Genomic DNA, 27,472 nt, shown 5'->3' with positions numbered 1-27,472 from the left:
TCTATAATTTCCGACTTTGACTAGCGACTGAGATGTTCCAAAACCAACATCATAATGTTCTCCTGCGGGATTGAATATTTCAACTCGGCACTCTAACCCGCCATACTTGTAAGTGGCGAGGACGCCGGTCGGCAAGGTCGCGAGCGTGGCGGCGGCAGCGAAAACAGTTGCGAGCTGCATGGTGATGACTGTATTGTGTTTGTTCTTGTTGGCGTGGGCTTTTGGAATTCGAATGATAGGGGAAAAAAGCTTGGCGGTAAGGGAGCTTTGGAATCGAACGGTAGAAATTAAAATTAAAGACTTGATGGCCAGCGTAAAACGAACCGAGCGCAGGAATTAAAAGAGAGGATGGACAAAAGAGCCAATAAAAGCACAAAAGAACCTTAAGAAAGAATGTGATACCGTCGAATGAATCTTCGATTGGAGGATGAGGAGGAAAGGAAAAAAAAAAAATCCTCCATGAGAAGATGCCGATGGGGCAACATTTATAGTCGAGATCAACTTGACGATGTTTTGGAAAAAAGTTGCTAATTATGGTATAGGCAAGGTACCTACCCACATTCATCATCAGACGATTCGATAGGATAAGCATACTGCAAGCGAAAAACATCATTCGTATTGTGGTTTCTTTGACTCGCCCTAGCCCATAATCCCGGCATCACACCAAATACCCCACACTGATCTATGTAGGCATTTGTACCGGACGTAGATACCCGAGCCACTGGATTCAGTAGATAAAGTATTTAGTCCGCGGATGTAATCCGCATCGTGCATGTTAGACATTATATTTTTAGGACGTTGGCAATATGCCAAAAATCTAGTAAGTATAGACCAACAGTAACGCCAGACTATGTTTAGAAATGCATGGACAGAAAATAGTAGTGCATTGTCTAACCTGAAGCCCACTTTGAAACGACATCTGCACAGCAACGTAGATCGTAGCATCCCATCCCGTCATTCTCAACTCCCAAGTCATTGAACGGATCAACACCGCCACAACGAGACGCCAACTCAAGGGACTCGCTGTCATAGGATTCCTAATGTAAGCTCTATGCTTTCACGTCTAATATCATACAGTTTGTATTGGCAATTCTTTTGCCTCTAAAGCCATTTTCTATCTAATCTATTTATGGCTCGTCATGCCTGTCGGTGATCTTGACCAACCCCCGGTAGTACATATCCCTGACGATGGGATACACTGCCCTGGCAGCATTACTTTGCCTGTCGAGAGCATACTTTGGAGTCAAGTGATCAAAACCGTCCACGTGCCAGCCGCTACTCCTCTCGATCTGGAATGCATGCAGCAGGTAACTGGCCGACCAATCCCTCGCCCAAAAGGGCCTGTCGCTTTCATCGCCCTCGACAAACACTGGCAGGTCCAGGGCCAGGGGTCCATCTCCAACTTCTCCATCCATCCCAGGCTTCCACCCGAGCGTCTTCAGCAGCGGCTCGGTCCCGTTGTGTGGCGCAAAAATCTCGACGCTCTGGTTCTCGTCCCAACCGAGCGGTGCAAAGGCGTCCTGATCCAGCACGAGCATCTCCCCCGGTATGGGCACCAGCGCCGTCGCCACCTCTCGCATCCCGATGGTTGAGTGTCGCTCCCAGGTTCCGTCGTATTTGGTTTGCATCAGGTGCTGCCAGTTCTTGATGAAAAGGCTGTTAGGGGCTGCCATGAACGTGCCCGAGTTGTAGTTTGGTCCCATCTGCCGACCTGCGATTGCGCGGAAGCCGGATTTTCGGAGTGGAGAAAGGTCTCGGAGCACTGTATTTTTTTTTTTTTGGTGGTTGAGTGAGATTGTTGTTAGTGAATGATGCCCCTAAAAAAGAAATGGAAACACGGAAATAGGTTGATTGTCACTTACCGAAAACATCAAAGTCGATATAAAAGCCCCCGATGTCAAGCATACCATCAACCCTCATAAAATCAGACACTCCTGCCATGAACGCAATCTTTACTCCATTATTGGCATGCGTCGGGGCCTCGACATAGTTGACCTTGAAGCCCGGAAGGTCAAAAATGGCCTTGGTCCACTTGCCCATCTCGCCAGACCTTGCACGCCTCAGGGCCTCCTCGCCCGCGTTGGTGTGCAGGTACAGAGTGTGCACCTTGGCATGATACCAGGCCGAGTATGCGCTCAGATAGTGGAAGAAGTTGAAGTGAAGATCCGCATTTGGGTCCTTGAGGCCGTAGACAAAGTGCGCAATGTTGGGAATGGTGTCGGAGCCGTCGTTGATGGGATGCCGGGTCGGTTTGGACGTGTCAGGTCGTGTGTTTGTCTTGCTAGCGGCCGAGTCGGACGAGTGAGTGCCGCTGCTACTGCTAATACCGCCAGTGACCTTGCCCTTCACAGTATCGTATGCCGACTTGGCATAGCTGTTGGTAGTTGGGTGGATGAGCAGCGACAAGATGAACATTATACCAATGAAGGCGGCTAAATAGCTCCAACGACGACGGGTCGAACGCCGAGGCGGGCCGATGTCGAGAAGGCCTGGGCGTTGGTTAGCCATGAATACTTATTCCCACGGAAATATTCTTGTTCGTTTTTTTGCTTTGTATCTGGAAAGGAGCGTGAATAGGGTCAGGAAAAAAAGAGCACGGCTGTCTCTTTCTGCGCTGGGAGACCACGACCCATTTTACTTGTAACTGTAAGACTTTGGGTTGGGCAGATGCTTGAGTAGGCAGACAGGGAGGGGGTGCAACGTCGGAGGGATACCCGTTCGAGACTGGGATGGGCAAAAACAAATAAAACACTGACATACATATTGCAATCTTGCTCGCCCAAGGCCTTCGTCACCTTGCTATTGGTAAGTCATACAGACAGCTGATCTCCACCCACACACCCATCATTCCTTGTCTTTGTGTTCGCAACCCCCTCAGAACCAAAGAATGATCTACTTCGTAAATGCGATAAATTGCGAAGCCACCACTTTTGCGTTTCTTTACAACTGCGCCTCTGTGTGAGGCCGAATCAGCCCCAAGCGGCACAAAGTACAACACCAAGCGAGATTATTATATCTTGATTCCTCAATTTCCATCCCATACCAAACAAGGTAGGAGCAGGGCTGCATAGAGCTGACTTTGCACACACGCCATCGTAACTCATGCAAAAATCAGATGGGACGAGTCAAATGTGGAACTCCTCCCCCGGTGTCCCCATGTAGCTGGGCAGACAAAAAAGACTTTTTTCCCTGTAGAACGCATTAAATCAAGGAGCTATATCCCTGGATAAAGTTCCAAAACGGCGTGAACTTTTCCCAAACAAGGCATAGAACAAAACCTACGCTGACATGGATGTCTGCTGTACTACATATGTAGCACTACAAAGTGGGGAACGAAAAAATAGAACCGAGACACTAAATTTGGCTCAACCACATCAAAAAGGTAGGTGTTTTGGCTTCAGCTCCCTATCCTCAGCCTCGCATATTTCCTTCAATACAAAAGAGAATTGAAATATGAAAATTGCGAATTATTTTCCAAGAATCCCTTTCTACCCCTAGATTTTTGCTTTATTTTTGCCCTCAATGTTAAGGTGGTTATTTGCTTAAATACTTTTTTGTGTCTCGATTTTTCTGTCCCACTTAACTACATGCTGCTAAGCTGACGTGAGACGCAGGGGGTTGCCTTGGTATTTGCCCAAGGGTAATTGATATGTCGATTATTTTCAGGCTTACAGTAGGGCCATCGGGTGGGCTTATGAGCAGAAAAAATAGGTTTACTCCCAGGGGAGGGAATTACAGAATATGTCTCAAGCATTTGTCGCAAGATTCTGCAAGGGCAAATTTTACGTGGCTTGCGAAGTTTCCAATCTAAATGTAAAAATATCTCTGGCCTATAATAGGTAACAAAGTGGGTACCTAGCTGGGAGGGAATACATTGTATAGAGAGGGAATTAGGTTTGACAATAAAAGACAACAAAACAAAAAACGCCACAGCGTATCCCTCACTCCAAACGCCGATAATACGTCACAAATATATAGAAACCCCGACAAGTTAACCCAGCTCGAAACCTAACCCTAGGGTAGGCTTTCTACAAGGGCGGTGATTATGCTCCCACCCCCACTCCTCAGACCTGTAGCGGTCGGTCCCTTCACTCCGGTGCGCCTAGGCTCATGACATCCATGCCCTTCTCGAGCTCGCTCTTCTTGGGCATCTTACCACGTCTCATCAGCTCTGCGCTCTGCACCATCACTGGGTCGGCACCCATGGTGGCTACTGCAACCACCTCGTCGCCCTTGACGTAGAATGCCGACCACTTGCCCTCGTCCAGGCTGCCCTGGATCACGACGTCGTCCCACCCACTGGCCATTGTGTTGCCGCAGTACCGCAGCTGCGCAGACAGCGCCGACCAGAAGATGGGTGTGAAGAACTCGGCCTTGAAGCCGGCCGGGTCGACTATGTGCTTGGCCGCCTCCCGCCCGGACTTTTGAGCCACGTTCCAGTGCTCGATGCGCACGCCCTTGCCGCCCGCCCCCGGCCCGTGATAAGGGAACGTCGCGATGTCGCCGAGAGCGTACACGTCCTTGACGCCCGTGACGGCAAACGCCGAGTCGACCTCGAGGGAGCCGTCCTGCAGGAGCTGCACGCCCGCGTTGCCGCGGAGGAACTCGGTGGCCGGTGCGACGCCGACTCCGAGGATGACAATATCGGCCGGTAGGGACTCGCCACTCTTGAGCAGAACCGCCCCAACCTTTGACGGGTCCGATGCGTGAGGAGTGGCCTTTTCCACGCCCGCCTCCATGTAGAACTTGACCCCGCTCTTCTCGAGACCCTTCTGAGCCGCGCTGCCGACCTTTTCGCCGAGGACGCGCTCGAGCGGGACCTTTTCCATGCCGACGACGGTGACGCTGTTGTCCTTGGCCGTGGCGTTGGCAACCTCCATGCCGATGAACGAAGAGCCGACGACGACAATCTTCTTGCCCTTGGACTCCCCAATGGCAGAGACTATGTTCTTGGCGTCGTGCACGTTGCGCAGCGTGAAGATGTTGTCGAGCGTCTTGAACCCTTCGAGCGGGAGGTTTCGGGGTGTGCCTCCCGTAGCGAGCACCAGCTTACCGTAGGATATCGTTTGCTTGCTCTTGGTCTCGACCGACTTGCCGTGGAAGTCCACGCCCGTCACCTCATCCTGTACAAACTCGACGGCACCCGACTTGTAGAATTCGTCATCGCGCCACTGCAACTTGGCCAGGTCCGTCAAGAGAGCCTTGGACAGCTTGGTCCGGTCGATCGGGAGGTTGCCCTCGTTGGAGATGACCGTGATGGGTCCCGTAAAACCCCGCTCCCGCAGCTCCTCGACCAGACCGATGCAGCCAGATCCACCACCGACGACGACGACCTTTTTGTCGTCACCCTTCTGCACGCTGCTGCACTGGAACTTGGGCTTACGGCGGCCCGCCTTGATTGTGGCCTCGTCGCCCGTCACGTAGACGGCTCCGTCACGCTCGACCACCTTGAACACAGGTAGGGCATCCAATGCCGGCGCGTCCTCGACATCTCCCGTCGTGGCGCTGAAGCAGGCACCGTGCCAAGGGCAGGTGATGCGGCCGCTGGTGGTCAGAACGCCCTTGACGAGCGGGGCGCCGTAGTGTGTGCACTTTGGTCCAATGGCTTGGATCTTACCGGCGGCATTGACCAGGAGCACCTTTGCATCTAGCAGACCTTCGACCTCGACTTCTTGCTTGTCTCCAGGCTTGAGGTCCAGAGACGTGACCGACTTCAACTTGTATTCTTGTGCCATGGTTCTGGTGGTGTTTCGAAAAGAGCGGGACAATGACGATGTTGTCGGCTTGAATAAGAGGCTCCTGTTGTTGCTGAGGGTAGCGGTGGTTGTATATATGCGTTGACGAAGCACCTGGCGAGCTGCAGCACCGAATGATGCAAATGACATTTGAGAAAGGTAGACAGACTATATAAATCCAAAAAGAGACGAGGATGGGGAAAAGAATACCATGAAGGACAGTCGAATGTATTTAAGTTTTTGGGAGCTACTTTTCCTACCTTCACCCCGGCAGCGGCCAAAGGTAGCAGAGGGGTTGGTCCGAGGAATGGAGTGGGATTGCATTTAGAAGCTCTGTCACTGGTCTGTTCCCATTTGGACCCATCAGACGAACTGTCTGCAGTGAATGACGTATTTCATGCATTGCAACATCGATGGTACCAGATGGCCCGTGTTTTATGGCCCAACTACTAGTTGAGTGCCGCCCAGCCACCAGTAGCACGTTTGCAGCCCCGCGAGACGATACTTTTTTAGTAACTGCAATATCCCCTCATTTCTAACTTCATCGCGCTCTAATGGTGAGACAACTTTACAATACAAACCTACATAGATAGTGTACGAGCGGGGGTGCGTTGGAGGTTTTCCGTACACGTGACTTGGCCGCCAAGCCACATTAATCATCACCCATGTATTGTAAGTCTACTGCATACAATTAATCCAAGATCGAACCTCAGAACGACCCAAGTAGGTAGTCAAGGTAATCAATATACATTAAAACTGTGAAATATCCAAGAGGTATCAATCAATATCCAAGACCCAAATAAAGGAAAACCTTCCAACTCCTTGCTACCTTGTCAAAGATGCAAATCAAACCAGCAAACCTATATGCTGGTAAGATAACTATACACAATTTGGGGGACAAAAAATATAACAAATGAAAGGTATGGTCATGTCAAGTGTGCAATAAATCGTCTCGTCAAAAAGTTCCATGTAAAATCATTCCCCATCAAGCACCTCTCTCAACGCATCACGGTCGACAACATCGGGTGTGACCTTACTCGGGGGTGCCCTCCGCTGGTGAGCTGCAAAATATTCTTGAAAACCGGGTATAGCACCAGCCTGGTTGATCCCGGCCGGTCGTGAAAAGTCTCTATGCTGTTGTTCGCGTGGCGATTTGGTTGAAGAACCCAGAGATGCCGGCGTCAAAGGCGACTTTGGCGTTGCTGACGCATCTTCGACAGCCGTCACAACAGACTCTTGAATCGCAGGTACGGGAGGCGTGGACGATGGCGTTGTAGATGCTGAGCTAGACCCTCCCCAAAGGCGCCATGCCGCAAACCTTCCTAACGCCGAGGTGGGTTGTCGAGGAGTAGCAAAGCTCGTGCCGGTAGACGTGCCAGACACGCCCGCCGAAACTACACGGGTCCGCGGCATAGGCAAACCAATCGACAAACTATCTCTGAGAGCTGCGCTTCCAGGCCTGCCGTTGCCGGCAACGACCCTTGATATTGTCGGGCTCGCAGTCACCGCGCTGAGACCAGTGTCTGCTGCGGCCATAGTGCCGAGATGTCTCAGTGTAAGCTGGCTGGGCCTTGCCTTGAGCGTGTGAATATCTAGCCCGCCCGACAGCGACATGATGGATTCGTGAGAGGCAGCACGGTGAATCTTGCGGGACATTGGCCGGCCGCCAGCTGTGGATGTTGGCGTAATGGACGAGTTGTCGTCTGTATCGTCTAAAGAGACGCCGGTAGACACCGTAAGCGCTAGGGGTGATGTGCGAGTAGATTCTGGTGAACGCGACATATCCATTGGGCTGTCGGTAAGACGATCGGGCGTTGCCTGAGAATTGGCTACAAACGCATCAAGATTACTTGACTGTATTGGAGTCGTTGACATACTAACGGCAGCGTTTTCGTCCGAGCCTTTGTCAAGTGAAGAAAAATGCAAGTGCTGGAAGTTGTGGGCTGAAGCATCAGACGGACCCTGGCGATAGGCATTCTCGAACCCAGGCGACCTGGGATCAGTCGAAGTGATCGGGGACGTGGGACATGATCCCTCAAGCATACTACGATCAAACATTGAATCCCGGTTGTTGGAGCGCGGAGAGGTCGGTACCGATGAGATGGCAGCATCCGACATGTTTTCCGAAAAGACAGACCATCTGTTTGAGGGCACCGTCGAAACGGAATCTCTGTAGCCGTGGGATAAGAGTGCAGGTGTGTGTGATCCTTGGTTCATTTGCCATTGTCCACCTGGAGGAGTTGATGGCGACCTCATTGGTGGGCTAAAGATGCTCGCACTCAGCCCGTGGCGCTTCTTCTTGGGCTTCTTCGCCTCTGGCTTGACGTGGTAGTGGTGGTGAATATGCAACTCCTGAGACAGCTTGGGAGCGTGCTGATGAACAGACGGCTTTCGAGTTGGGGTCTCATGGTTCATTTCGTGCTCCTGGGGCCCCAGCTCCGCCCTTAGAGTCGATGCAGCGCTGGCCTCGCCTTGCGCGATTGGTTGATGGTATACCAGTTGCTCTCTGAGAAGCTGTATCTCGTCATTGCTGCTGGCTAAAAGCTCACGGAGTTCGGCAATTCCTAACTGCAGGTTCGCATTGTCCTGTAGCAGATCTCGCACAAAGTGAGACACTGCTGGGTTGGTGGTTTTCCCATCACCAAGGCTCTTGGTTGCGGCGGCGCCCTTGAGCCGACCAGCCGCAGCTGTGAGGTCCTTCTCCATGGCGCTCTGCCGTTCAAGCCTCTCTACAATTTCGGCATGGCGCTCACGCTCTTGTGTAGCCTCGCGCTCAATGCGCTCCAGCTGATCCTGAAGGTTGGAAATCCCACGTTCGGCAGTCTTCCATCTTTGTACTGCTGAGCGTGCGTCACGTTGAGAGCTGAAGAGGTCGTTTTGAATCTTTTCCTGTTCCCGCTCCAGGTATTCCAACTCTTTCTCCAGTTCTGCCGCCCGAGCTGCTGCGCCCTCTAGTCTTCTGACACTCAGTTGGGAAGAACGCAAGGCCGCCTCGAGAGTCGTTATCTGTACCTCTGCATCGGTTACGGATGTATTTAGCGCCTCCAACTGGTCGAGCAGCATGCGGTTCTCCTCGATTGTTTTGGCATTGTCGGCCTCGAGACCCCTCTTGTCTGTCTCGAGTTGATCAATTCGGCTCGTCAGCTCGGTGCGATCGCGTTCGGCGTCTGCCATATAGGCTTCGTGGCGCGCCAGGAGAACCTGGAGAGAAAATGTCAGAACTGGATAGAAACCGTTTTCGTGACTGTAGACAGCATGCTGTTGGTCATAGCTGAGAATGTAATTTGGCGGTTGCAAGACGACTAATTTGGTACAAGGCATTCCAGCGATTTTTGCGTCGGGGTTCCGGATGGTGACACCATCCGCAGAAGCAAAACACGCATGAAGAACTGCAATGCTTCTTAAGAAGAACATATTGATGTTGACTAGCCCCAAACGAGGTTGGCAGGACTGAAGGAAAGTGACGAGATGAGGGAGAGACCACAGGTAGCGGAAAGATGACATCTCAAGACATCAATACAACGTACCTGGCCCATTTTAGCAGCGGTGTGGACATCCTTTTCGACACTCTCGAGAACAGAGCAGTTGTGCTTCAAGAAAACGCAGTCCGGCCGACCACAGCAGCACTGGATTTTGACGGATTCTGATCGCAAAGCAGACGAAATAGCGGCCATGGCGTTGACAGTAACCGAAGCAGATGACTCGGCCTCCATGATGGGCGTTTATGTCGGAGACAAGGCAGTCGACTATCTTGTCTTGTCTCAAGTGCCGCCTACCAGGGCAGTAGCCTCAGACAAACAAACGGAGAAGACGGGAGAGCGGCGGCGATCAGCATGCTGCGTTAGTGTCCGACTGGTCGATGGTAGGCTTTCGGTACGTAGGTAAGAAAGGTCGAGGTGTTTCCGAAGGGGTGCTTGGGCTGTATAATTCGCTTCTGATTCATGTATAAAAGGTTGTGCAGTGCTGAACGAGAGACAGGTTTGGGCCGAGACGCCCAAGAAACCCTAGGTTGATTCAGCCAGCGGCGTGCCTTGATACGCACGCAGGACGCTAAGCAGCGAGCGCAACCGCCCTGTGCAGCTCGTGACTGGATCCTATTGTGTTGGCAAATGCGACATCAAAAGTCGGTGTCGTTATTCAACTGTGGTTCGAGTGGGCGGTCGACATAAAAAAAAATACAGAAAAAAAAAAAAGGGTTAAGAGGGGCAGGCAGCAAGGGCCAGACAGGCAGGCAAATGTAATGAAGCCCAAGCGGGTAGGGAAGGCCAAGATATCGCCAGGGATGAAAATCGCGTCTCTTTTGTTTTCTTTCCCTTTAATCGGTTAACTCGCGGCCCAAATTGGAGGTGGAGAAACATAAAAGCATAAAAGCGGAGAAGCCATTACTTTTTTATCCGCCATGTCCCGGCAATAAATGAATATTTTATGAATTAGTGGGGCCTTGATCTTACCTCGTCAGGCACAAGGCAGATTAAATGTTTGTTTGTACAGTAGCTGATGGTGGGGTGCATAAATTGTGCCATGCTTTCTTGTTCTAGGATGCCAATCCTAGCATCTTAGCAATCCTAGCAGAAATGACGAAAGAGGCCTAAACAGCGACCGCCGTTGATTGAAAGTTAACACATGTGAACGCCAACAAGAACTGTATCTTCAGCCACTGGGATCTGTTGGATGCACAAGACACGGCTGGCCCTTGACGCGTTGCAGTCTTTTCGAGCCACAAAAGGAACAAAGAGAACAATTCGTCGAGGTTATGCCTCAACGACTGACCAGGCCCTCGTGGCGTTCACTAGAAGCCTGCTTAAGGCCCTGATTCAGGAAGGATGTTGCAAGCATGACCTATAAGTTGCTTTTTTACAAAGGGCCTTGACTACCTATAATCACTGACACGGCGCATTCAGTCTGTCAGGGTTTCCCTAGAAGCCTCCAGATCAACGACTATCTAGAACTAACCCTAGATCTGATGATCTGGCCTCCCTCAACTGTTTGCGAACCTGCCCCAACGCACACTTGGTCAGAGTGCGAGCGAGCAATATTGAATAAGTCCCGAGACGAGATGATCTGTTTTCCTCATGCCCAGCATGTTTGGGGCTTGTGGCTTGAAGGTAAAGAAATGAATAAGTGCCCAAGATCCACCTATGCTTTTCTCAATTGAAGTGCACGAATGAAGTGCTGTTCCAAAGTGTTGATGAGGTCTACTAGTATGCCCACAATCACACAGTTAAACGCAGAAAATGCGCAGATACGGTTTAAACGACAAATGACAGATGCAGCCCGATGTAACTAGTCCTGGCCGTAATCGGCATTTCTGGATAAGGTAGGGAGATAATCCAAGATACTACGTAGCGATACGCCCACTTGCCAGCCAAACCTGTGCCGTGGCGCCAAGATTGGGTTAACTGCAGGTGTAGGACCATGTTATTAGGTATTGAATGTGTTCAAGTGGTCAAATTGGCACCCATTTAACTGATCTTATTAATTTTCCAAATAACATGTTGTGTGTGAACGCGTATCTATCATTTCTAGGCTCATTTGATTTACCCTCGGACATTTTTTTAGGACTCAGGGGAAATTCAAGGACTGGTCGGTCTCTTTGTTGTCACTACCTGGCTTGCTGAAAGGATATTTCTACAGTGGATAAGAAACCGTTCCTGCGAGTGGGGCGGCATTCTGCAGGGCACAAACATGTGTTTGTCACCATGACATGTTGCATAGGTATTAAGGTAGCGTAAGTTTAAAATCATGACTGCTAATTTTGACAGTCATCGGTTCTTTGTTGAAGATATTTGCTTTGATGACCGGAGCAAAAATAGAAGTCTGGGATCTTAATATCGAATGTGGACACCCGGTCCCTCTTTGAGTCTGCAAAAGCCCAGTCCCTAAGGTCCAGCACAGTATATGCGGGGCATGCAAGCTCAAGCCGAACTTTGAGTTATTGCGCACCAATCCGAGCGTCATTGATTGTGTCTCTGCGAAGCTTTTTCAATTATACCTACCCTGGGTATATACCTGCCTACCTACATACATGCCCACAGATCTCGTAAAATATTTCCACCAATTTTCATCCATGGTACTGCAAGCTCCTCTCGTCTATTAACCCCAACTTTCCCGAAATGGTGACCGTTCATTTCCCAATGTCCACTATGGAAAACACAACAGAATCGACCCCGCTATCCTCTACGGAAGCTGCGGACAAGGTCGATCTCCTCATCCTTGGTGCAGGCTGGACGTCAAACTTTCTGATCCCCCTCTTGGAAAAATCCGGCTTAAGATTCGCCGCAACGTCCACCAGCGGCCGTCCCGGAACCATTCCGTTCCGCTACGATCCAGACTCGGCCTCTCCAGAGCCCTTCCGGCTGCTGCCCACCGCAACGACGGTCCTTATCACGTTCCCATTAAAGGGCGAAGGCCAGAGCAAACACTTGACTGGCCTCTATCACAGCACTCACCAACAGCAGACCCCGGAATCGACACAGTGGATCCAGCTCGGCTCGACGGGCATCTTCACGGACCCGCATTGGACGGACGAGTCCTCGTCCTACGACAGGACGAACCTGCGTGCCATAGCCGAGGATGAGTTGATGGCATGTGTCCCACGCGCCACCGTCCTAAACCTCGCGGGGCTGTACGACGGCGAGACACGCAACCCGCGCAACTGGCTGGCCCGTGTAGCCCGCACCAAGGATGCCGTCAGGGGTAAGGGCGCGCTGCATCTGATTCACGGCGCCGACGTCGCCAGAGCCATCGTCGCAGTGCATGGGCGCTTCACACCGGGGAGGCGCTGGATCGTGGCCGACCTGAGGACATATGATTGGTGGGATCTTGTTCAGGCGTGGGGTGCCGATGCGAGGGAGCGGCTGGTGGCCAAGGGCGAGGCTGACGTTGTTGAGGGTCTCGACTATGAGCGCTGGGTTGGAGAGCTGATGCAGGAGGATGGAATCAGGGCTCTGCCGAGAAGTCAGGGCAAGTTGGGTAGGGTCTTGGACTCGAGAGGGTTTTGGAAGGAGATGGGGACTTGGCCAATCATGGGAAGGGTTGAGTGAAGGGCTGCTTCGACTCTGCGAGGTGATAGTGATAAAATCTTGGTCGTGTCTACATTAATACGCAAATCTAGCCGCTCCTAATCACTCTGTCTTCTTCCCTGTCTTTTCCGCAGCAGCCTTCTCCTGCCTTCGCTTCTTCCAAGCCTTCAGTTCATTCAAAAGCCCCATAATCAGAGGAACACCCACTGGCCCCAGCAGTGGTAGGTATACAGCGACCTTGTGCTCATCTGGGAAGTAAAGTTGACCAACCATGCTCTTCTCAAAAAATGCCTTATCGGCCGCGACCTGAGCTATCCGCGCATGGGCAAGGCCTGCGCTGGTCCCGAGCGCATCGCAAGCCTGTCGAAGGTGCCTGAGCGTGGTAGACACACCATCGGCGACGGAGCGTGGGATGGCAATTCCGGGGAGAGCCCGAGACAGGCGGGCCAGGGAGCCGAGGGATGATGATGCTCGCAAGACGAGGTCGGCGGATCGGATGCGACGCAGACCAGCCAAGCGGAGGGGCAGCGAACCCGAAGTTTCAGGGGTACCGAGGAGGGAGAGCAGATGCGCGGTGAAAGTCGCCATGGGAGCGCGGAGAGATTGAGCCGGAACCTTGTTGGCGGTCTCTGAGGTATGAGGGACGAGATATACCGAACCCCACTGTGGAATCAGCCAGGACTGGGCTGTCGCAGTTGCGTCAGACCCGGCCTCGGCGGTCGGAAGAGAAATACTCTGGTTGCCGACAAAAACCACGAAGTTGATGGTTGGTGCGCCGCCAATGGATGGGGATAAAGGCCACTCAGCAGCGTTTATAAACGAAGACAAGTCATCCTTGCTTAGCACATCAGACTGCACGCCCGGCGCGGCGTAAAGCTGTACCTGCGTGTCGATAGTAAAGTTGTGTATGGGCGAGAGGACATCAAGAACTGGTCGCATGTACTGCTCAACAGCCGCGTCGATATCCCAGCTGCTCGGAGACGCGCCAGCGGTAAAGAGAGAGAAAGTGAGGTGGTATGTAGGCGCGTACTTTAGTGACCGGGTTGAGCGCTTGGCCACCGCCGCAGCCACGGCTGGGTTTACTCCGCTAAGAGATGGTTTCGCGGAACCAGAGGCCTCCGCTACCAGGGTCGAAATAACAGCTTGCTCCTCCGAGAAGACAGCATGGACGTCTCTAGCGATCCTAGAGGCTAGGTCGGGGGAGGGGAGTGTGTTTGCAGCGTAGGTCACTTGGAGGATGGGCTGTTCCGGCTGAAGCGCAGTGGTCGTAGTATCTCCTGGATTCAGTCGAACCGTAAGGGCAATATTCTCGTCGTCGATTGAAGCTTCATTGGCGATCGTGAGGCGCAGCTGCTGGTCAGAAGAGTCTGGGGACTCTGAGAGGCCGTCGAGTACCATCTGTGTCATTTGAATCAAGACTTCGGTTTCATCTTGTCGCATGGTGCCTTTCTCGATGGCAATCGTGAGAGGGAACGTCGGACGACAAGCCTATGAGCATAGATTATTAACTATCATTCCAAAGACCAAACTGCAGCAGAGCAGTTATACGGTACAACAAGCTTGCATACCCTTCCATCCGCCCAGTTCATCATCTCATCCAGGGGCAGGCTCGCCCGGTACACAGAAGTCGTATGCCACCATATTGGCAGGCCAAGTGACAGTATCAGTGCCCAGAAGGACAGAATGACATAGGTACGTCGTCTAACGTCGGTGGCCTTCTCCGGGGGAGGTTCCTTGTTGATTTTATTTGCCGGTAATGGCGGCGCTACCTCTGCGCGGCTTGAAACAGTGGTTGATGGCTGCTGATTCTGGCCATCAAGTTCCAGATGGGTAGTGGGCTTACGACTTTTGACCGACATGGCGACATGCCCGGGCCGGGCGTGTGTCGAGATTGGAAGCGGCGGCAAGGATTCGGGGTTTCGTTAGGTCGGATCGGGGTGTGGCTGCAATGCAATGGTGTACGTGATGACAGCTCAATCAGTTAGTTCGGACCCTTACCTTACAACGACGCGTAAGTGTGGAGCGCCTACCTTACGGAAGCATCCATAGCTAACCACCTCTGGTCACGTGGTCTAACTCCACCACTATCCACAGAAATCCACTGCTACCCACCACAGCACACCGTAGCACACCAACGGTGTCGTCGGCAAAACCCGGACTCGGCCGAATGCTGAAGATTACTACCATTTAGAGACGATCCTACCGTAAAATCAAAACCAGGTAACAAAGCTAGCAAGGCTATCTGCTGTATATTACGAGGTAGATAACTGCGTGGGTTCCAGAAGTGGGCTGGAAATGAAACTTCAATAGCTACACGGGCCACATTCAGCCGAATTCCCGGAAATATTTGGAGCAGCAAATTCTCTTTTGTTATCTCGCAATCAATGGTGTGCAAGCGTGCATCAATCGATCTGGTAAAAAAAGCTACGGTGGCCTACGTTCCCATGCCTTTTGACTGGTGACAATCAATGCGAGTTTTAGATGCAACGTACAAAAAGGCCATGCGTCGCTAAAGCGGCATATGTCAGCTAAGCTTTCTTGGCCGTGACTTGGCCGCGACTTGGCGATCAGGCTTACCATTTGTCCAACGGCTGAAATTGAACCAAAGCAAAAAAAAAAAAAAAGCCGAGAAAAAGAAACCCATTCTCCTCTCCTTCCTCATTCAACGTCATCCCCTCATATTGAATCCTTCAAAGATAATTGGCCCCCTAATAGGTAGCAAATTGACCAATAAATATGCCTCATCCACCACTCGTTGGCTCCTATCGACCTTCCCTCTTGGGTTATACCGTCAGGTGTTTAATATTACGAATGGTCCGGTTGGACGAGGACCCTCAAGCGACCTGCAGTCAGAAAAGTAGCAACCAACTTTACGGATGGCATGGTGTGATTCAGGAGATAGACATAATCCAGGTTAAACCCGGCTTTGTCCAGATATCGACTGAACCAGCCCCATTGCGTGATTGGCAAAACCGGGGTTGGATGGGGCCTGTTCGGGCATGGGTGCCTACTTTGTACGACTGATTTTATCCCGACCAAGCGGAACAGGACCGCCTGGGAGGTCGCATGTGGTTATCATCTCCTATTTCCTATCTTTTTCACTCTTATTGCCCCCCCGCCACTCACTTTCTGGAAACTGGATGTGTGGAGTCCAGGTCGCACTGGCCGAACGAATCAGAACTAAGTCGCGTTTGGCCATTCGAGCGAGAGTCCCATCGCTGCGTTGGTTCCGGTCTCGAGTCGGCAATCGGAAATGTTCAGACGGTTGCTAATAAAACCATGCGTGTGCCCCCAGAGATGGACCATGGGACGACACTTTTGTTTTTGTCTCTTGTCACATCTGAGGATCGCCGCTACGGTGCTACTGGTTATCAACCTTATTTACCTCTGTGCCTCGACTTAAACCTACCTTGGGTTTTCTAGGTGTTTGATAACCAGCTTTAGTATGGGTAAGTTTAGCCTGACACTACTAGCATTGTAACCAAACCATCCTCCCGCTAACAAGTGCATCGTCTACCTGCCTTCAAACATGCAGCTACCGACGTGGAACAGGCCAACGTTGGCCCTCTGCGTAGATCATCCAGCGGAGAAAAGGAGGAGTCCAAGCGCGGGCTTACACCACCCGGCGACCACCATGATTCCATCTACACAGGTACTCTCGCCGACGCGCACTATGAGGGCAAGCCAACCGAAGAAGAATTGGCCACTCTTCGGCGTGTTGCGGGTGGCGTGCCATTAGTTGCCTACCTGTTGTGCTTGGTGGAATTCTGCGAGAGAGCTTCCTACTATGGTACGTCTTGAGCTATGTTACGTTTATCTTCTGCTATTACTACCAGACAAGGACTGTCACTGACCGATATTCTTGTCTTTAGGATGTGTTCAGATCTACGGCAACTATGTCAATCGCCCTATGCCTACCGGCGGTGACGGCTGGGGAGCACCCCCTGCTGGCACCCAACAGACCGCTGGTGCCCTCGGCATGGGTCAATCTGTTTCTACCTCGGTCACACAATCAGTCAGTCTACTCGCCTATGGTCTGCCACTCATCACCGGCTGGCTTGCCGACACAAAGACGGGTCGCTTTAACCAGATTTGGTGGGGTGTCTTTGTCATGGGTATTGGACATGTTATCTTGGTCGCTTCGGGCGCCAAGGATCTCCTCGCCAACGGCAACGCCAAAATTCCATTCTTCATCGGCATCTACACCATTGCTATCGGCTCCGCCATGTTCAAGCCCAACGTCTCACCACTGTTACTCGACCAAATGACCAGCCACGTTCCCAAGGTCAAGACGCTCAAGTCAGGAGAGAGGGTCATCGAGGACCCTGAACACAGCGTCGAGCGTGTTATGCTCTGGTTCTATCTCATGATCAATGTCGGTGGCTTCATGGCTGTAGCCACCTCGTACTCTGAAAAGTATGTTGGTTGGTGGCTCTCTTTCTTGCTGCCTCTCATCCTGTACATGCCCCTGCCGTTCGTCCTGATGTACCTCAAGCCTCGCTTGGTTATGCACCCGCCCGGTGGCTCTGACCTCGCCAACATTTTCCGAGTCCTGGGCTACTGCATGCGCGGTGGTGGCATCTTCCGTATCGGTCGCAAGGGTTGGTGGAACGCGGCCAAGCCTTCGGTGATTGCAGCAAACGGTGGAAGCGAGACTCGCTGGAACGACCAGTTCATTGAGGATGTCAAGCGTACTTTCCAGGCGACAGGCATGTTCTGCTTCTTCCCGATTCAGTTCATCAATGACAATGGTCTTGGAAGCGCCCCCGGCTTGACCAGCACCATGATGGTGACCAACGGCGTGCCGAACGACCTGCTCTCAAACATGAACTCCCTCATCATCATCATCGGTGCACCGATCCTCAACTATGGATTCTACCCTCTTTTGCGATCCGCCAAGATCCACTACGGACCCGTGGCGCGTATCACTACAGGCTTCTTCATCAGCACCCTCGGCGGCATTGGCTACACGGTTCTGCAATACTACGTCTACCAGATGAACCCATGCGGTTGGTACGGTGGAAGCGACCCTCGCTGTGTGGTAAGCATGTCTTTTTCTTGTTCCTAGATCTCGAATACCTGCTAACACGACTTTGCACAGGACAACGGTCTTGTCTCGGACATCTCGGTCTGGTGGCTTGCCCTTCCCTACGCTCTAGGAGGCTTTTCTGAGCTGTTCATCAACGTCCCCGCCTACGGTATTGCATACAGCCGTGCACCCGTGAACATGAGGGGTCTTGTTTCAGCCATCAACCTGTTCAACACGGCCATTGCCTACATCATCAACCTGGCATGCTCGCCTATCGTCCAAGATCCTTACCTGGTCTGGGACTTTGGCGGACCGGCGATCGCGGGCGGAATCGTCACTGTCATCTTTGTAAGCCTCGGACTGCCCTAAACCATCCCACGGAAGTATGGCCAAATTACTAACAGAAACTTCAATCCAATAGTGGTTCCTGTTCCGTCACATCGACAAGGAAGAATATGTCCTCTCGACGCAGGCCGAAGAGCTCCAGGAGCACCACGACAGCACGGGCACGGGCAAGTTCATTGAGCCCAACAAGCTCAACGCCTCTTCCAACCTTCCAGCCCCCATTGCCGACAATGAGCAGTATGGCATTTCACAAAAGCAGTAGTTGCTTATTAGTGAAAATCCTTGAGGCGCCTATTTTTGTAACTGTGTACAGGATACCATGAGTTGGTGGAGCTGGGTTGGTCCGGACATTATACTGGTGTACTCCGGATAGGGGTTGTGTTGAATTCAGCTCATCGAGGAAGCAATGTTTACTAAATATAAACCTTCTAGTATCGCAAGAACTTTACTTTCAACGTTTGAACACATGATAATCAAGACTAGTCTAAACTAGCATCCGCTTGGTTCCATGTTCCATCGCCTAACTTGAGATGAAATGTTGTCATTAACTCTTCGCTGCAACCTATCGGACAGGTGATGCAACCTCGAGCGTTGTTTGGTTGGGAGGGAGAGCCCTGGATGCTTCGGCGGCTTTGTCTCACGCGCAATTCATCTCAACTTTTGGCATCGTCCTTCGTAGCTTCGCTTTTCGGCTTCACATGCAGGACATGACCCCTTGTGCGCTACTGTACGAAGAAGCTACTCGAAGCGAGGCTTGAGCAGTCTGGGAGGTGTGCCCTGTCCCCGAACCTGTGTACGAAGAAGAGTGCTTTGTATAGGTACCTACCTAGGTAGGTAAGGTATGGAAAGGGGTAGAATCTCAGGGCCAAGATCGAATACTGCGGTAAGGTACCTAAGGTATGTGTGATTACTGAATGGCTTAGTATTTGCTTGGTTTTCCACTTCCCCGCATTGATTCGCATCCCCAGGTCTTGGATTCCGTTAGCTGAGCTTTGCTTTAGGAATAAAAGGAACAGCGTCTTCCCGATTACTGGTGAGACCTGTCTCACTGGCTTGAGCCCACTTTATCCCGGTAATCTCGGGGAGAATATATGTACTTTAAAATGCACTTTGGTAACACCAGTAAAGTACCTGAGTTAATTAAGGTTTAAACGGCTTCTTCGATTGGTGAATATAAACAAACAAACGAGTCCTTTTACGATAGACGCCGTACGTTGTACGCGAGCCAAGATGTAGCATTGTTTTCCTTGTTAAAAATGGCACGTGGATTGAGGCCAATCAGGCGTTGGGAGGAAATACCTACCACCAGATGGACATCCCCACTTGACGTCGAATCGATGGAATGAAATGATGAAAGTGGAGAAGGATGGAGCTGCGAGGTTGCGATTGGAAAACCAAGTTAGTTATTCAATGTTTCCACTACCCGTCTGAGACAAGCACCTTAAATTTTTCATTTGGGTTTTTTGGGGCAGAGCGCGGCATAAAAAAATAACACTATGGGATTAGACATTGTATGAGGAATTCAAAAATATCAAGGCACAGACAGAGATGTGCATGTTGTTGAGAATTGGTGCAGCTGTCGTCTGGAAATTTTCTCTCAATTTGTTGCTTGGAGTTCTATTGTGAGTGTGTGTGTGTGTGTGTGTTGTAACAACCCTTTCTTATTTTGGTAACAAACCCGGGCAAACAAGAAAAAAAAAGCCAAACAAGGCACAAGCGCGCGCGACAAACATGCCGAGCTGCCTTCCTTGACGGGTACGCAATGCAATGCTAATTCCCCAAAAAAGAAGCCTCGATGCCGAGGTACGACGTCAAATGTCCAGGACCCTTGTCGACACTGTATCTACCTACCTAAGGTACTCCGCAAATTTAGTTTGGTTTCCCATTTGTCGAATCGGTCCCTTCGAGAAGCCGAGCCAGACAGCATGTCCAAACGTCTGTCTAGTTTTTTTTTTTTTTTTTTTTTTTTTTGTTGTTTTTTTTTTTTTTAATTTTTTTTTAATGAGTTATTATTATAGTTGCAGGTAGTACTAATCCATTCGATTATAATCCAGCACCCCTCCTCCATGCCTGTTCCCTTTAATCAACCGTCTTGCGTCCCTAGGGACCCAATTGTAAATTTTTCTAACCCTGGCAGTTCTACCTACTATATGTAGTGTAAGTCTTTTCTTACTTATAAATTAGATATGGATAATATCCTGACCGTGGAAAGCGCTTTAACATATTGCTTCAATTTTTTTGTTCGTTGTATTCTTTTTTTGTCCTCGTTATTCATCCTCGCAATTACTTACATCCTCTGATGTTTTCTCACAGTCAGTTGTCGGCATTGCAACCGTTCTGTTGGACCGGTCCTCGGCTGATTTATTCTTAGTTACTGCTGCTACTGCCGCTATCGCTGCTACAACTGCTAGTCATCTCGCACCTCCATCAGGTGGTTCGCTACATCTATGCACACCTGCAACTAACCCAGAGGTTACATGCAACCGCTAGCACCTACCAAATCTACACCGACACGAACAATAAACCGCAGCAAACGATAATCTTCACTGTACAACACCACCCTCGCAAATTGGCTGTCAATCAGGATCAATCCACCTCCAGCCGAGCTTTTTGTTCACGATTCGACAGGCGAAAGCAGCTACCCACCCGTGTGCAACACAAGCGGCAACTTAGAGTTACTGTTACTCGAGCGAAAGCAAGACCAAATATTGGATGCGGTCACCCTTGTATTGGTCTTGATTTCTTTTGTGAGCCAAGAGCCTATCGCAGGTCTTTCTTTGCTTCGTCTTTATTTTTATTTTATTTTTATTTCTTTTTATTACCTCCCAATTGGTTGGAGGGGGAGGAATCTGGAGGAGAACTTGTTTCTTCTTGTCACGCATAATATAAGCAACTTGGAAAAAACATGCCTGGTAAGTGTCCCCTAGGTTATACTCTCAATTTTAGTATCACCACGCTTGATGCTCTGCAACAACCTGTCTGTCAGCACAACAAATAAAAACGCCAATCGATGCTAACACACGCCTCAAAAGTCCCATTGTCCATCGCGGCACCAGCAGCCGTTGCTGGTCTCGCCTACTTGAACGCCAAGGCACAGCTATGGTATGATGGGAAGCTAGCTAGGTCTGTTCTGCCGTCCATCATGCGGATGACGATGGCCGAGTACACTGGCCGGACGAGCTTGTTTTATATGCTCGAGGAGCGTGCCCAAGACAAGAGCTCGGCCGGCCGTGTTTTCATCCGCTTCGGTGACCATGCCTATACGTATGCCGATGTCTATACCATCGCGCTGCGTTATGGCAATTGGATCCAGAGGACATATGGCGTTAAACCCCACGATGTGGTCGCCATGGACTTTATGAATTCGGACAACTTTGTTTTCATGCTCTTTGGCCTCTGGTCTATCGGCGCCAAGCCTGCCTTCATCAACTACAATTTGCGAGAACGGGCTCTTTCTCATTGTGTCGCCGCCGCCAAGAGTAGGCTATGCTTTATCGACCCGGCCGTGGCCGATGCTTTGACGGATTATTTGCGTGATAGCCTGCCGGAAACCAAATTTGTCCTTTTTACGCCTGAGGTTGTGGCTGAAATCATGGCCACGGAGCCGATCCGGCCGCCAGATGAAGTGCGCTACGAGACGCAGCAACATGCCATGGCCATCCTGATCTATACATCTGGCACAACGGGGCTGCCAAAGGCCGCTGTGGTATCGTGGGCAAAGGTCATAGTCGCAGGCGGGTTCACTAGCCGATTGCTGAACCTGCAGACGACGGACGTGTACTACACGGTAAGAAATGACTGTCTCCTGTATCGCGTGGCCCCCAGTTACTAACACCGGAATGACAGTGCATGCCACTATACCACTCCACAGCAACGCTGATGGGTTTAGGTGCGGTTCTGACGGCTGGCGCGACGCTTGCACTGGGTGTCAAGTTTTCAACCAAAAACTTCTGGAATGATGTGCGCCACTATGACGCAACCATGATACAATATGTGGGCGAGACGTGTCGCTACCTGCTCTCGGCTCCCGCCCTAAAGGACCCCGAGACTGGCGAAAACTTGGACAAGAAGCATCGTGTGCACACAGCCCATGGGAATGGGCTGCGACCGGACGTATGGAATAAGTTCAAGGACCGGTTCGGTGTAGGAACCATTGTTGAGTTTTACGGCGCCACCGAGGGCAGCTTCGCAACATACAATGTGTCGACCAATGACTTTTCAGCGGGGGCCATCGGGCGCAATGGTTGGCTGTATAGCTTGATTCTGAGCTACTCGATTGCCTTTGTCGAGGTAGACTACAACACGGATCTGCCGAGGCGGGACCCCAAGACGGGTTTCTGCAAGCGGAGTAAGAGTGGCGAGCCAGGCGAGTTCATCTTCAAGCTGCCATCTGATGATCACAGTAGCCGGTTCCAGGGGTACTATGGAAACAAGGAGGCGACGGAGGCAAAGATCATGCGCAACGTTTTCAGCAAAGGCGACGCATGGCTGCGGACGGGTGATGTAATCAGGGCGGACAACGAAGGGCGGCTCTTCTTCCACGACCGTATCGGAGACACGTTCCGATGGAAGGGAGAGAACGTCAGCACACAGGAGGTCAGCTTGGTGCTCGGACGACACGACTCTGTCAAGGAGGCCAACGTTTACGGAGTGGCGGTGCCGAACCACGACGGGCGGGCAGGTTGTGCTGCGCTCACGCTGTCCGACGCTCTGGCGACTGGAGAGAAGCTGGGCGAGGAACTGTTAAGGGGCTTGGCTGTTCACTCGTCAACATCGCTCCCAAAATTCGCGGTGCCGCAGTTTCTAAGGGTTGTCCGCGGCGAGATGCAGTCAACGGGCACCAACAAGCAACAGAAGCACGACCTGAGGGTGCAGGGTGTAGAGCCTGGCAAGGTAGGCCCAGACGAGGTGTACTGGTTGCGAGGAGGGACATATGTACCATTTGGAACAGAGGACTGGGATGGGTTGAAGAAGGGTATTGTGAAGTTGTGATTTGAGTCTATGGTGAGAGAGATGGGGTTGGCGTACATACCTTATAGAAGGAGGGGCCTTTTGTGCTTGTTTGTTGGTTGTTGTTTAAGCCTGCCTGTACTTGGTTGAGTTGTTTCGGTGTATTTGTTTGTCTTTTGCTGCGGGAAGTGGCTGGTTAATTTGCGGCTTGAGGCTATTTACTTCGATGTCTATATTTCAGAATCTACTCCCTCCCATCTACATTTCATTGCAATAGACCCCAGTTGCTACGACAATTTTGATATCCCAAGAAACCTCGTCCCTCACTGTACCGGCCTTCCTGTGCAAAGCCGTGGCACAAATGATCAAATTCCAATCTGGCCAATGACGTCGCGCCCGCATCGCGCAATTGATGCGCCATTCCAGTTCGAGGCGCTACCAATGCGGGGCAGGGTCGGCTTCCCCCAGTTTTTACTGCGTACCTCATAGTTGCTCCGCACGGCGATGGAGGGGCTCGCTGGCGATGGGTGGGGGGGTTGAGGAAACACGTCGTTCGTCGCATGTGGCAAGTCAAGCCTCTACCTGTCGCCGACTTCCATAGCTCGCCTTATCTTGGTTGCGTCTCTGATGGCTGTCGGCGACCATTTCTGGCTGCATTACTAAAGCTATTTGGTGGTCAATTGGGTCTGCTAACCTTTTTGGGTGGGCAGATGCATGCAGATTTGCTAGATACTTCTACGTGGGAGACGCCGGGATGGAACGACAAGACTGCGGCATTGTCTGAAAGGCGTGCTTGAATGGAGTGGATGGCTGAACAGCTAACGTCAGGTTGCCGTAACAAAGGGGGTTCCCGGGAGCTTATATAAACCTAAACTGGACCCGGATTCATTTCTTTGGTCCAGTCCCCTCTTTCTCATTCTCATCTTCTTTAGCCAGCAAACATATACATACTTTTGCTCATCTCCACCAAATTGTTTTCTACTTCAAGTCCAAACAGCTCTTGTAAATTCATACAGACACAATGGCCGAAGAGCAGCGCCCCGCCCCGTAAGTTGCTATGTTCCTCTCCACGACAATTCTTCGTTTCCACCAAACTAACAAAGACATCCAACAGTCTCCGTCTGGGTACTGAGGCCCCCAACTTCAAGGCCGAGACCACTAAGGGTCCCATCGACTTCCACGAGTTCATCGGAAACAACTGGGTCATCCTCTTCTCACACCCCGAGGACTTTACCCCCGTCTGCACAACCGAGCTGGGAGAATTCGCCCGCCTCGAGCCCGAGTTCACCAAGCGCGGCGTCAAGTTGATTGGTCTGTCGGCCAACACTGTTGGTAGCCATGATGGCTGGATCAAGGACATCAATGACGTGACGGGCAGCCACGTCTCCTTCCCCATCATCGCCGACAAGGAGCGCAAGGTCGCCTACCTGTACGACATGCTCGACTACCAGGACACCACCAACGTCGACGAGAAGGGAATCGCCTTTACCATCCGCTCCGTTTTCATCATCGACCCCGCAAAGAAGATCAGGACCATCCTGTCCTACCCTGCCTCGACCGGAAGGAACAGCGCCGAGGTTCTGCGCATCATTGACAGCCTGCAGACTGGTGACAAGCACAAGGTCACCACTCCCATCAACTGGGTTCCGGGTGACGATGTCATCGTCCACCCGTCCATCAAGGACGAGCAGGCAAAGGACTTGTTCCCCAACTTTAGAGCCGTTAAGCCTTACCTGCGCTTTACGCCGCTGCCCAAGGAGTAGACGTTTGTCTGAGGGTTTGACACGGTTTTGTAATGCTCATAGGCGAATTAAAAATAGAATGATTAATCTCACGAAATTTAACCAAACATGTCTCTTTGTTGTTATTGCTGCTAGGTTGTTTATCATCCGAGTATGGCGCTGTAGCAGTTATGTCTGGGCTGATTCTCCAAAGAATACACCTGCAATCTTGATTGCTGCTGTATTCTATCTACCTAGACTGATAATATGATGTTTGAGTGCGCATTACTTACAACAGAAGTAATGATGGGAGCTCTAAAGTCAAATCGAACGACTGCTATTTGCCTGGCAAGCGTGGGTAAATCTGTACGCAAAAGGTTACCAGCTGGTAAGCTGTAAGCAACTTCTCATGTTACCCCTTAGCTACCCCGCAGAAAGTCCGAGATCCGCTCCTCTGCGACGGCCCTAGAGAACATGGAACCCAGGTTAATGTCGCGATGCCGATAGCCGCTGATCCAACTCACAATGATGTCCTACGTAAGCGTCTCGTACGACACAACAGATGGAGTTTTTTCTCCAATATTTTAACATTGTTTGCCGTCAATTCCATTATCAGACCTCTCTCTCAAGTTTGGTTGGTTTTTCGATTTGTAAGTGCGGGGGGTAATAGTTCAGAAAATTTGATGTAAAAGTAGGATGAATATTAGAACGTACATGGATGGTATGTGGCATTCTGGATTATAGGCCAGGTGGTATTTACGACTCCAGCGCAATATCACCCTAATGAACATTATACTAGCACCAGAGGTAGATCAGAATCGGTTCGGTAGCCAACAAGGTGACGCCCGGGCAAACCATAGCATTAGACCGGGCCAGGCACTCGGGCAGCTGCCTCGGGGCTGGAACGGAACATGTCTCTATCCCCGTGAATATTTGACGTCCGTCGGGTTGCTAATCAATGCAAAACAAGCATAATTGATGATCAATACATGACTAAAAAGGCTAGAGCAGCATTGAAAATTGTGAGAAATAAATCCAAGTCGAGGCATATGCATGTCCGAAGTATGTAAGGAGTACCGGTAATTAGCTACAACCCGTTCTGGACTTGTAACCACTTGCTATCCTCCAAAGCAAATAGCGGCTGACCATCCCCGCCGTGGCACTCTGCAATCCCTGCCAGCCACGTTTTTGTGACATCAAAGATATCAACTCAATTACCGTCAAATTGCCATTTTTTTCCGGTCTGAAAAGTAAACGAAGCACTTTATGACCTTGGAAGAACATGGGCGGATAGCATCCAATCCTAACCACCCTTTCTTAATTGCAAAGTATAAAGAAGCTTGGTATGCTCTCCATCTAATTAATGACTTTACTTTGGTTGCCGCACCCTATTGACAGCCAAGATAGGCAGGGCAGGCGAGTACATCCCAAGGTACATGGACAGAACATCGGACGATTTGTTTCGTCATTGCTGTCAAGAAAGGGATAAGAACCTTGGCGTTTATCTCCATTTTGGGGACTTCTTCATCTTGTTCAGCTCCAGCCCGCAGATTACCGTGACTCGTTGGTGTCGAGCTAGCGGCAGCCGTTAATCTTCATTTCCCTTCATTCTGGAAGGAAATAATCTCCGTAGCACTTCCGTGTTTTTTTTTTGACACATCCCTACATCTGATCACCCCACCCGAAATTTTCTATGGGACAAAACGTCAATTTGATTCTGGCTGGATAGCCAGCCGACAGACGTCTAGTGTACTATAGAGTTTGGGGAGATCGGTGGCAATTACTTGACGAAAGAAGAAGAAGAAAAAGAGAGGATTACGTGGTATTAGAGCAGAGAAAGAACAATTTGACCTGTCTGATCTGCCAAGACCGGCGGCGTCTCGCATAGGTGAGCATTCGGCACCAACAATTCTACGACGAGTCAGCGACAGATGTGAGGAGGGCTTTAGCGGGATTTTCTTTCCTCAACGCCAAGCGGGTACAGGTTTTCGCAGACAGTCTGGTCGCATCTGCTGCCAAGGGATCACAGTCCGTTTTCTTCAACTTTTTCATGCAATCAAATCCCAGTCTTAGGTACCCTTGCCTTATGGCTACCAACCTTACCTACCAACCTAAGGTAAGGGAGGTACCTACCTAATTTATCGTTTGCCGTCCGTCCGCCAAAAAGGACCCGATACAGAATTTGACTTATCCAGCGTAAGACGTCGCTCCGTTCCGCTTCGCGCGATCAAATTTTCTGACGTCGCGCACGAATCAATTGGGGATCGAAAATGCGTACCGGCAACATGAGGCTGACGAGCTCGGAGTTGACACGCAGCAACACACATTACTCGCAACATCACAGCTGCAGGTCTTCTCGGCCTTCCTAGCCTGAGCTAGCGACAAGAAAGAAATCTTTTTGGCGTCCGCCACATCCGTCACTGTTGACTGATTCCTGGAGACAAACCGCATCCATCAATTAAACATCTGGGCGCTACCGTTTCTGACGCTAGCAAAGCACAGCCCGCTTATCGGTACCAGTAGTGCATTAATTACAGTACCGGTACAGCACAGTACCCAAGGTACGGTACTTCTGCTCGGCGCGCCAACGACCCCGACCCCATCAATCAAGCCTTCCTTGATCACCAGCGCAGAAATTTGAAAGTCTCGTCCAGCACGGTAAGCAAGCCT

General features: G+C 50.9%; 8 protein-coding genes across 8 annotated transcripts; 4 read left to right on the top strand and 4 right to left on the bottom strand.

The window, feature by feature from the left end:
* Positions 1 to 902: 902 nt before the first annotated feature.
* PgNI_07843 (uncharacterized protein) lies at positions 903 to 2,702 on the bottom strand. Its single transcript, XM_031127849.1, has 2 exons — positions 1,863 to 2,702; positions 903 to 1,762 (listed from the first exon to the last, which is right to left on the bottom strand). Exons 1-2 carry the CDS (start codon positions 2,506 to 2,508, stop codon positions 1,128 to 1,130), a joined length of 1,281 nt encoding a protein of 426 aa, XP_030980674.1. The 5' UTR covers positions 2,509 to 2,702; the 3' UTR covers positions 903 to 1,127.
* A 1,386-nt stretch (positions 2,703 to 4,088) lies between these two features.
* Positions 4,089 to 5,735, bottom strand: PgNI_07842 (uncharacterized protein; the record flags this gene model as incomplete). Its single annotated transcript, XM_031127848.1, has 1 exon — positions 4,089 to 5,735. The coding sequence occupies one exon, from the start codon at positions 5,733 to 5,735 to the stop codon at positions 4,089 to 4,091; it is 1,647 nt and encodes a 548-aa protein (XP_030980673.1).
* A 725-nt stretch (positions 5,736 to 6,460) lies between these two features.
* Positions 6,461 to 9,810, bottom strand: PgNI_07841 (uncharacterized protein). Its single transcript, XM_031127847.1, has 2 exons — positions 9,263 to 9,810; positions 6,461 to 8,936 (listed from the first exon to the last, which is right to left on the bottom strand). The coding sequence occupies exons 1-2, from the start codon at positions 9,446 to 9,448 to the stop codon at positions 6,711 to 6,713; spliced, it is 2,412 nt and encodes an 803-aa protein (XP_030980676.1). The 5' UTR covers positions 9,449 to 9,810; the 3' UTR covers positions 6,461 to 6,710.
* Positions 9,811 to 11,694: 1,884 nt separating this feature from the next.
* PgNI_07839 (uncharacterized protein) lies at positions 11,695 to 14,700 on the bottom strand. The gene is made up of 2 exons (XM_031127845.1): positions 14,326 to 14,700; positions 11,695 to 14,245 (listed from the first exon to the last, which is right to left on the bottom strand). Exons 1-2 carry the CDS (start codon positions 14,614 to 14,616, stop codon positions 12,860 to 12,862), a joined length of 1,677 nt encoding a protein of 558 aa, XP_030981269.1. The 5' UTR covers positions 14,617 to 14,700; the 3' UTR covers positions 11,695 to 12,859.
* Positions 11,870 to 12,778, top strand: PgNI_07840 (uncharacterized protein; the record flags this gene model as incomplete). The annotated part of the gene is made up of 1 exon (XM_031127846.1): positions 11,870 to 12,778. The coding sequence occupies one exon, from the start codon at positions 11,870 to 11,872 to the stop codon at positions 12,776 to 12,778; it is 909 nt and encodes a 302-aa protein (XP_030980675.1).
* Positions 14,701 to 15,989: 1,289 nt separating the features above from the next.
* PgNI_07838 (uncharacterized protein) lies at positions 15,990 to 18,595 on the top strand. The gene is made up of 5 exons (XM_031127844.1): positions 15,990 to 16,206; positions 16,293 to 16,547; positions 16,630 to 17,798; positions 17,859 to 18,134; positions 18,208 to 18,595. The coding sequence occupies exons 1-5, from the start codon at positions 16,203 to 16,205 to the stop codon at positions 18,391 to 18,393; spliced, it is 1,890 nt and encodes a 629-aa protein (XP_030981270.1). The 5' UTR covers positions 15,990 to 16,202; the 3' UTR covers positions 18,394 to 18,595.
* A 1,812-nt stretch (positions 18,596 to 20,407) lies between these two features.
* On the top strand, positions 20,408 to 23,372 carry PgNI_07837 (uncharacterized protein). The gene is made up of 3 exons (XM_031127843.1): positions 20,408 to 21,043; positions 21,164 to 21,918; positions 21,978 to 23,372. The coding sequence occupies exons 1-3, from the start codon at positions 21,037 to 21,039 to the stop codon at positions 23,121 to 23,123; spliced, it is 1,908 nt and encodes a 635-aa protein (XP_030981501.1). The 5' UTR covers positions 20,408 to 21,036; the 3' UTR covers positions 23,124 to 23,372.
* Positions 23,373 to 23,714: 342 nt separating this feature from the next.
* PgNI_07836 (uncharacterized protein) lies at positions 23,715 to 24,930 on the top strand. Its single transcript, XM_031127842.1, has 2 exons — positions 23,715 to 24,128; positions 24,196 to 24,930. Exons 1-2 carry the CDS (start codon positions 24,103 to 24,105, stop codon positions 24,842 to 24,844), a joined length of 675 nt encoding a protein of 224 aa, XP_030981502.1. The 5' UTR covers positions 23,715 to 24,102; the 3' UTR covers positions 24,845 to 24,930.
* The last annotated feature ends 2,542 nt before the right edge of the window (positions 24,931 to 27,472 follow it).

The sequence above is a fragment of the Pyricularia grisea genome, assembly GCF_004355905.1.
Source record: "Pyricularia grisea strain NI907 chromosome Unknown Pyricularia_grisea_NI907_Scaffold_4, whole genome shotgun sequence".
NCBI classification, from domain to species: Eukaryota; Fungi; Ascomycota; class Sordariomycetes; order Magnaporthales; family Pyriculariaceae; genus Pyricularia; species Pyricularia grisea.
Note: the sequence above shows the minus strand (reverse complement) of the source record. Positions and strands in the feature narration are given on the sequence as shown.

Excerpts from the sequence above, each read along its gene's own strand:
- PgNI_07837 (XM_031127843.1), top strand. Across the intron at positions 21,919-21,977 it reads CGACGGACGTGTACTACACG|TGCATGCCACTATACCACTC; the intron begins GTAAGAAATGAC and ends CCGGAATGACAG.
- PgNI_07839 (XM_031127845.1), bottom strand. The coding sequence starts at position 14,616 with ATGTCGGTCAAAAGTCGTAAGCCCACTACCCATCTGGAACTTGATGGC. Across the intron at positions 14,246-14,325 it reads TGAACTGGGCGGATGGAAGG|GCTTGTCGTCCGACGTTCCC; the intron begins GTATGCAAGCTT and ends CTATGCTCATAG.
- PgNI_07841 (XM_031127847.1), bottom strand. The coding sequence starts at position 9,448 with ATGGAGGCCGAGTCATCTGCTTCGGTTACTGTCAACGCCATGGCCGCT. Across the intron at positions 8,937-9,262 it reads CCGCTGCTAAAATGGGCCAG|GTTCTCCTGGCGCGCCACGA; the intron begins GTACGTTGTATT and ends TTTTCTCTCCAG.
- PgNI_07838 (XM_031127844.1), top strand. Across the intron at positions 17,799-17,858 it reads GAAGCGACCCTCGCTGTGTG|GACAACGGTCTTGTCTCGGA; the intron begins GTAAGCATGTCT and ends GACTTTGCACAG. Across the intron at positions 18,135-18,207 it reads GAATCGTCACTGTCATCTTT|TGGTTCCTGTTCCGTCACAT; the intron begins GTAAGCCTCGGA and ends TCAATCCAATAG.
- PgNI_07836 (XM_031127842.1), top strand. The coding sequence starts at position 24,103 with ATGGCCGAAGAGCAGCGCCCCGCCCC. Across the intron at positions 24,129-24,195 it reads GAAGAGCAGCGCCCCGCCCC|TCTCCGTCTGGGTACTGAGG; the intron begins GTAAGTTGCTAT and ends GACATCCAACAG.
- PgNI_07843 (XM_031127849.1), bottom strand. The coding sequence starts at position 2,508 with ATGGCTAACCAACGCCCAGGCCTTCTCGACATCGGCCCGCCTCGGCGT. Across the intron at positions 1,763-1,862 it reads TATCGACTTTGATGTTTTCG|TGCTCCGAGACCTTTCTCCA; the intron begins GTAAGTGACAAT and ends AAAAAAATACAG.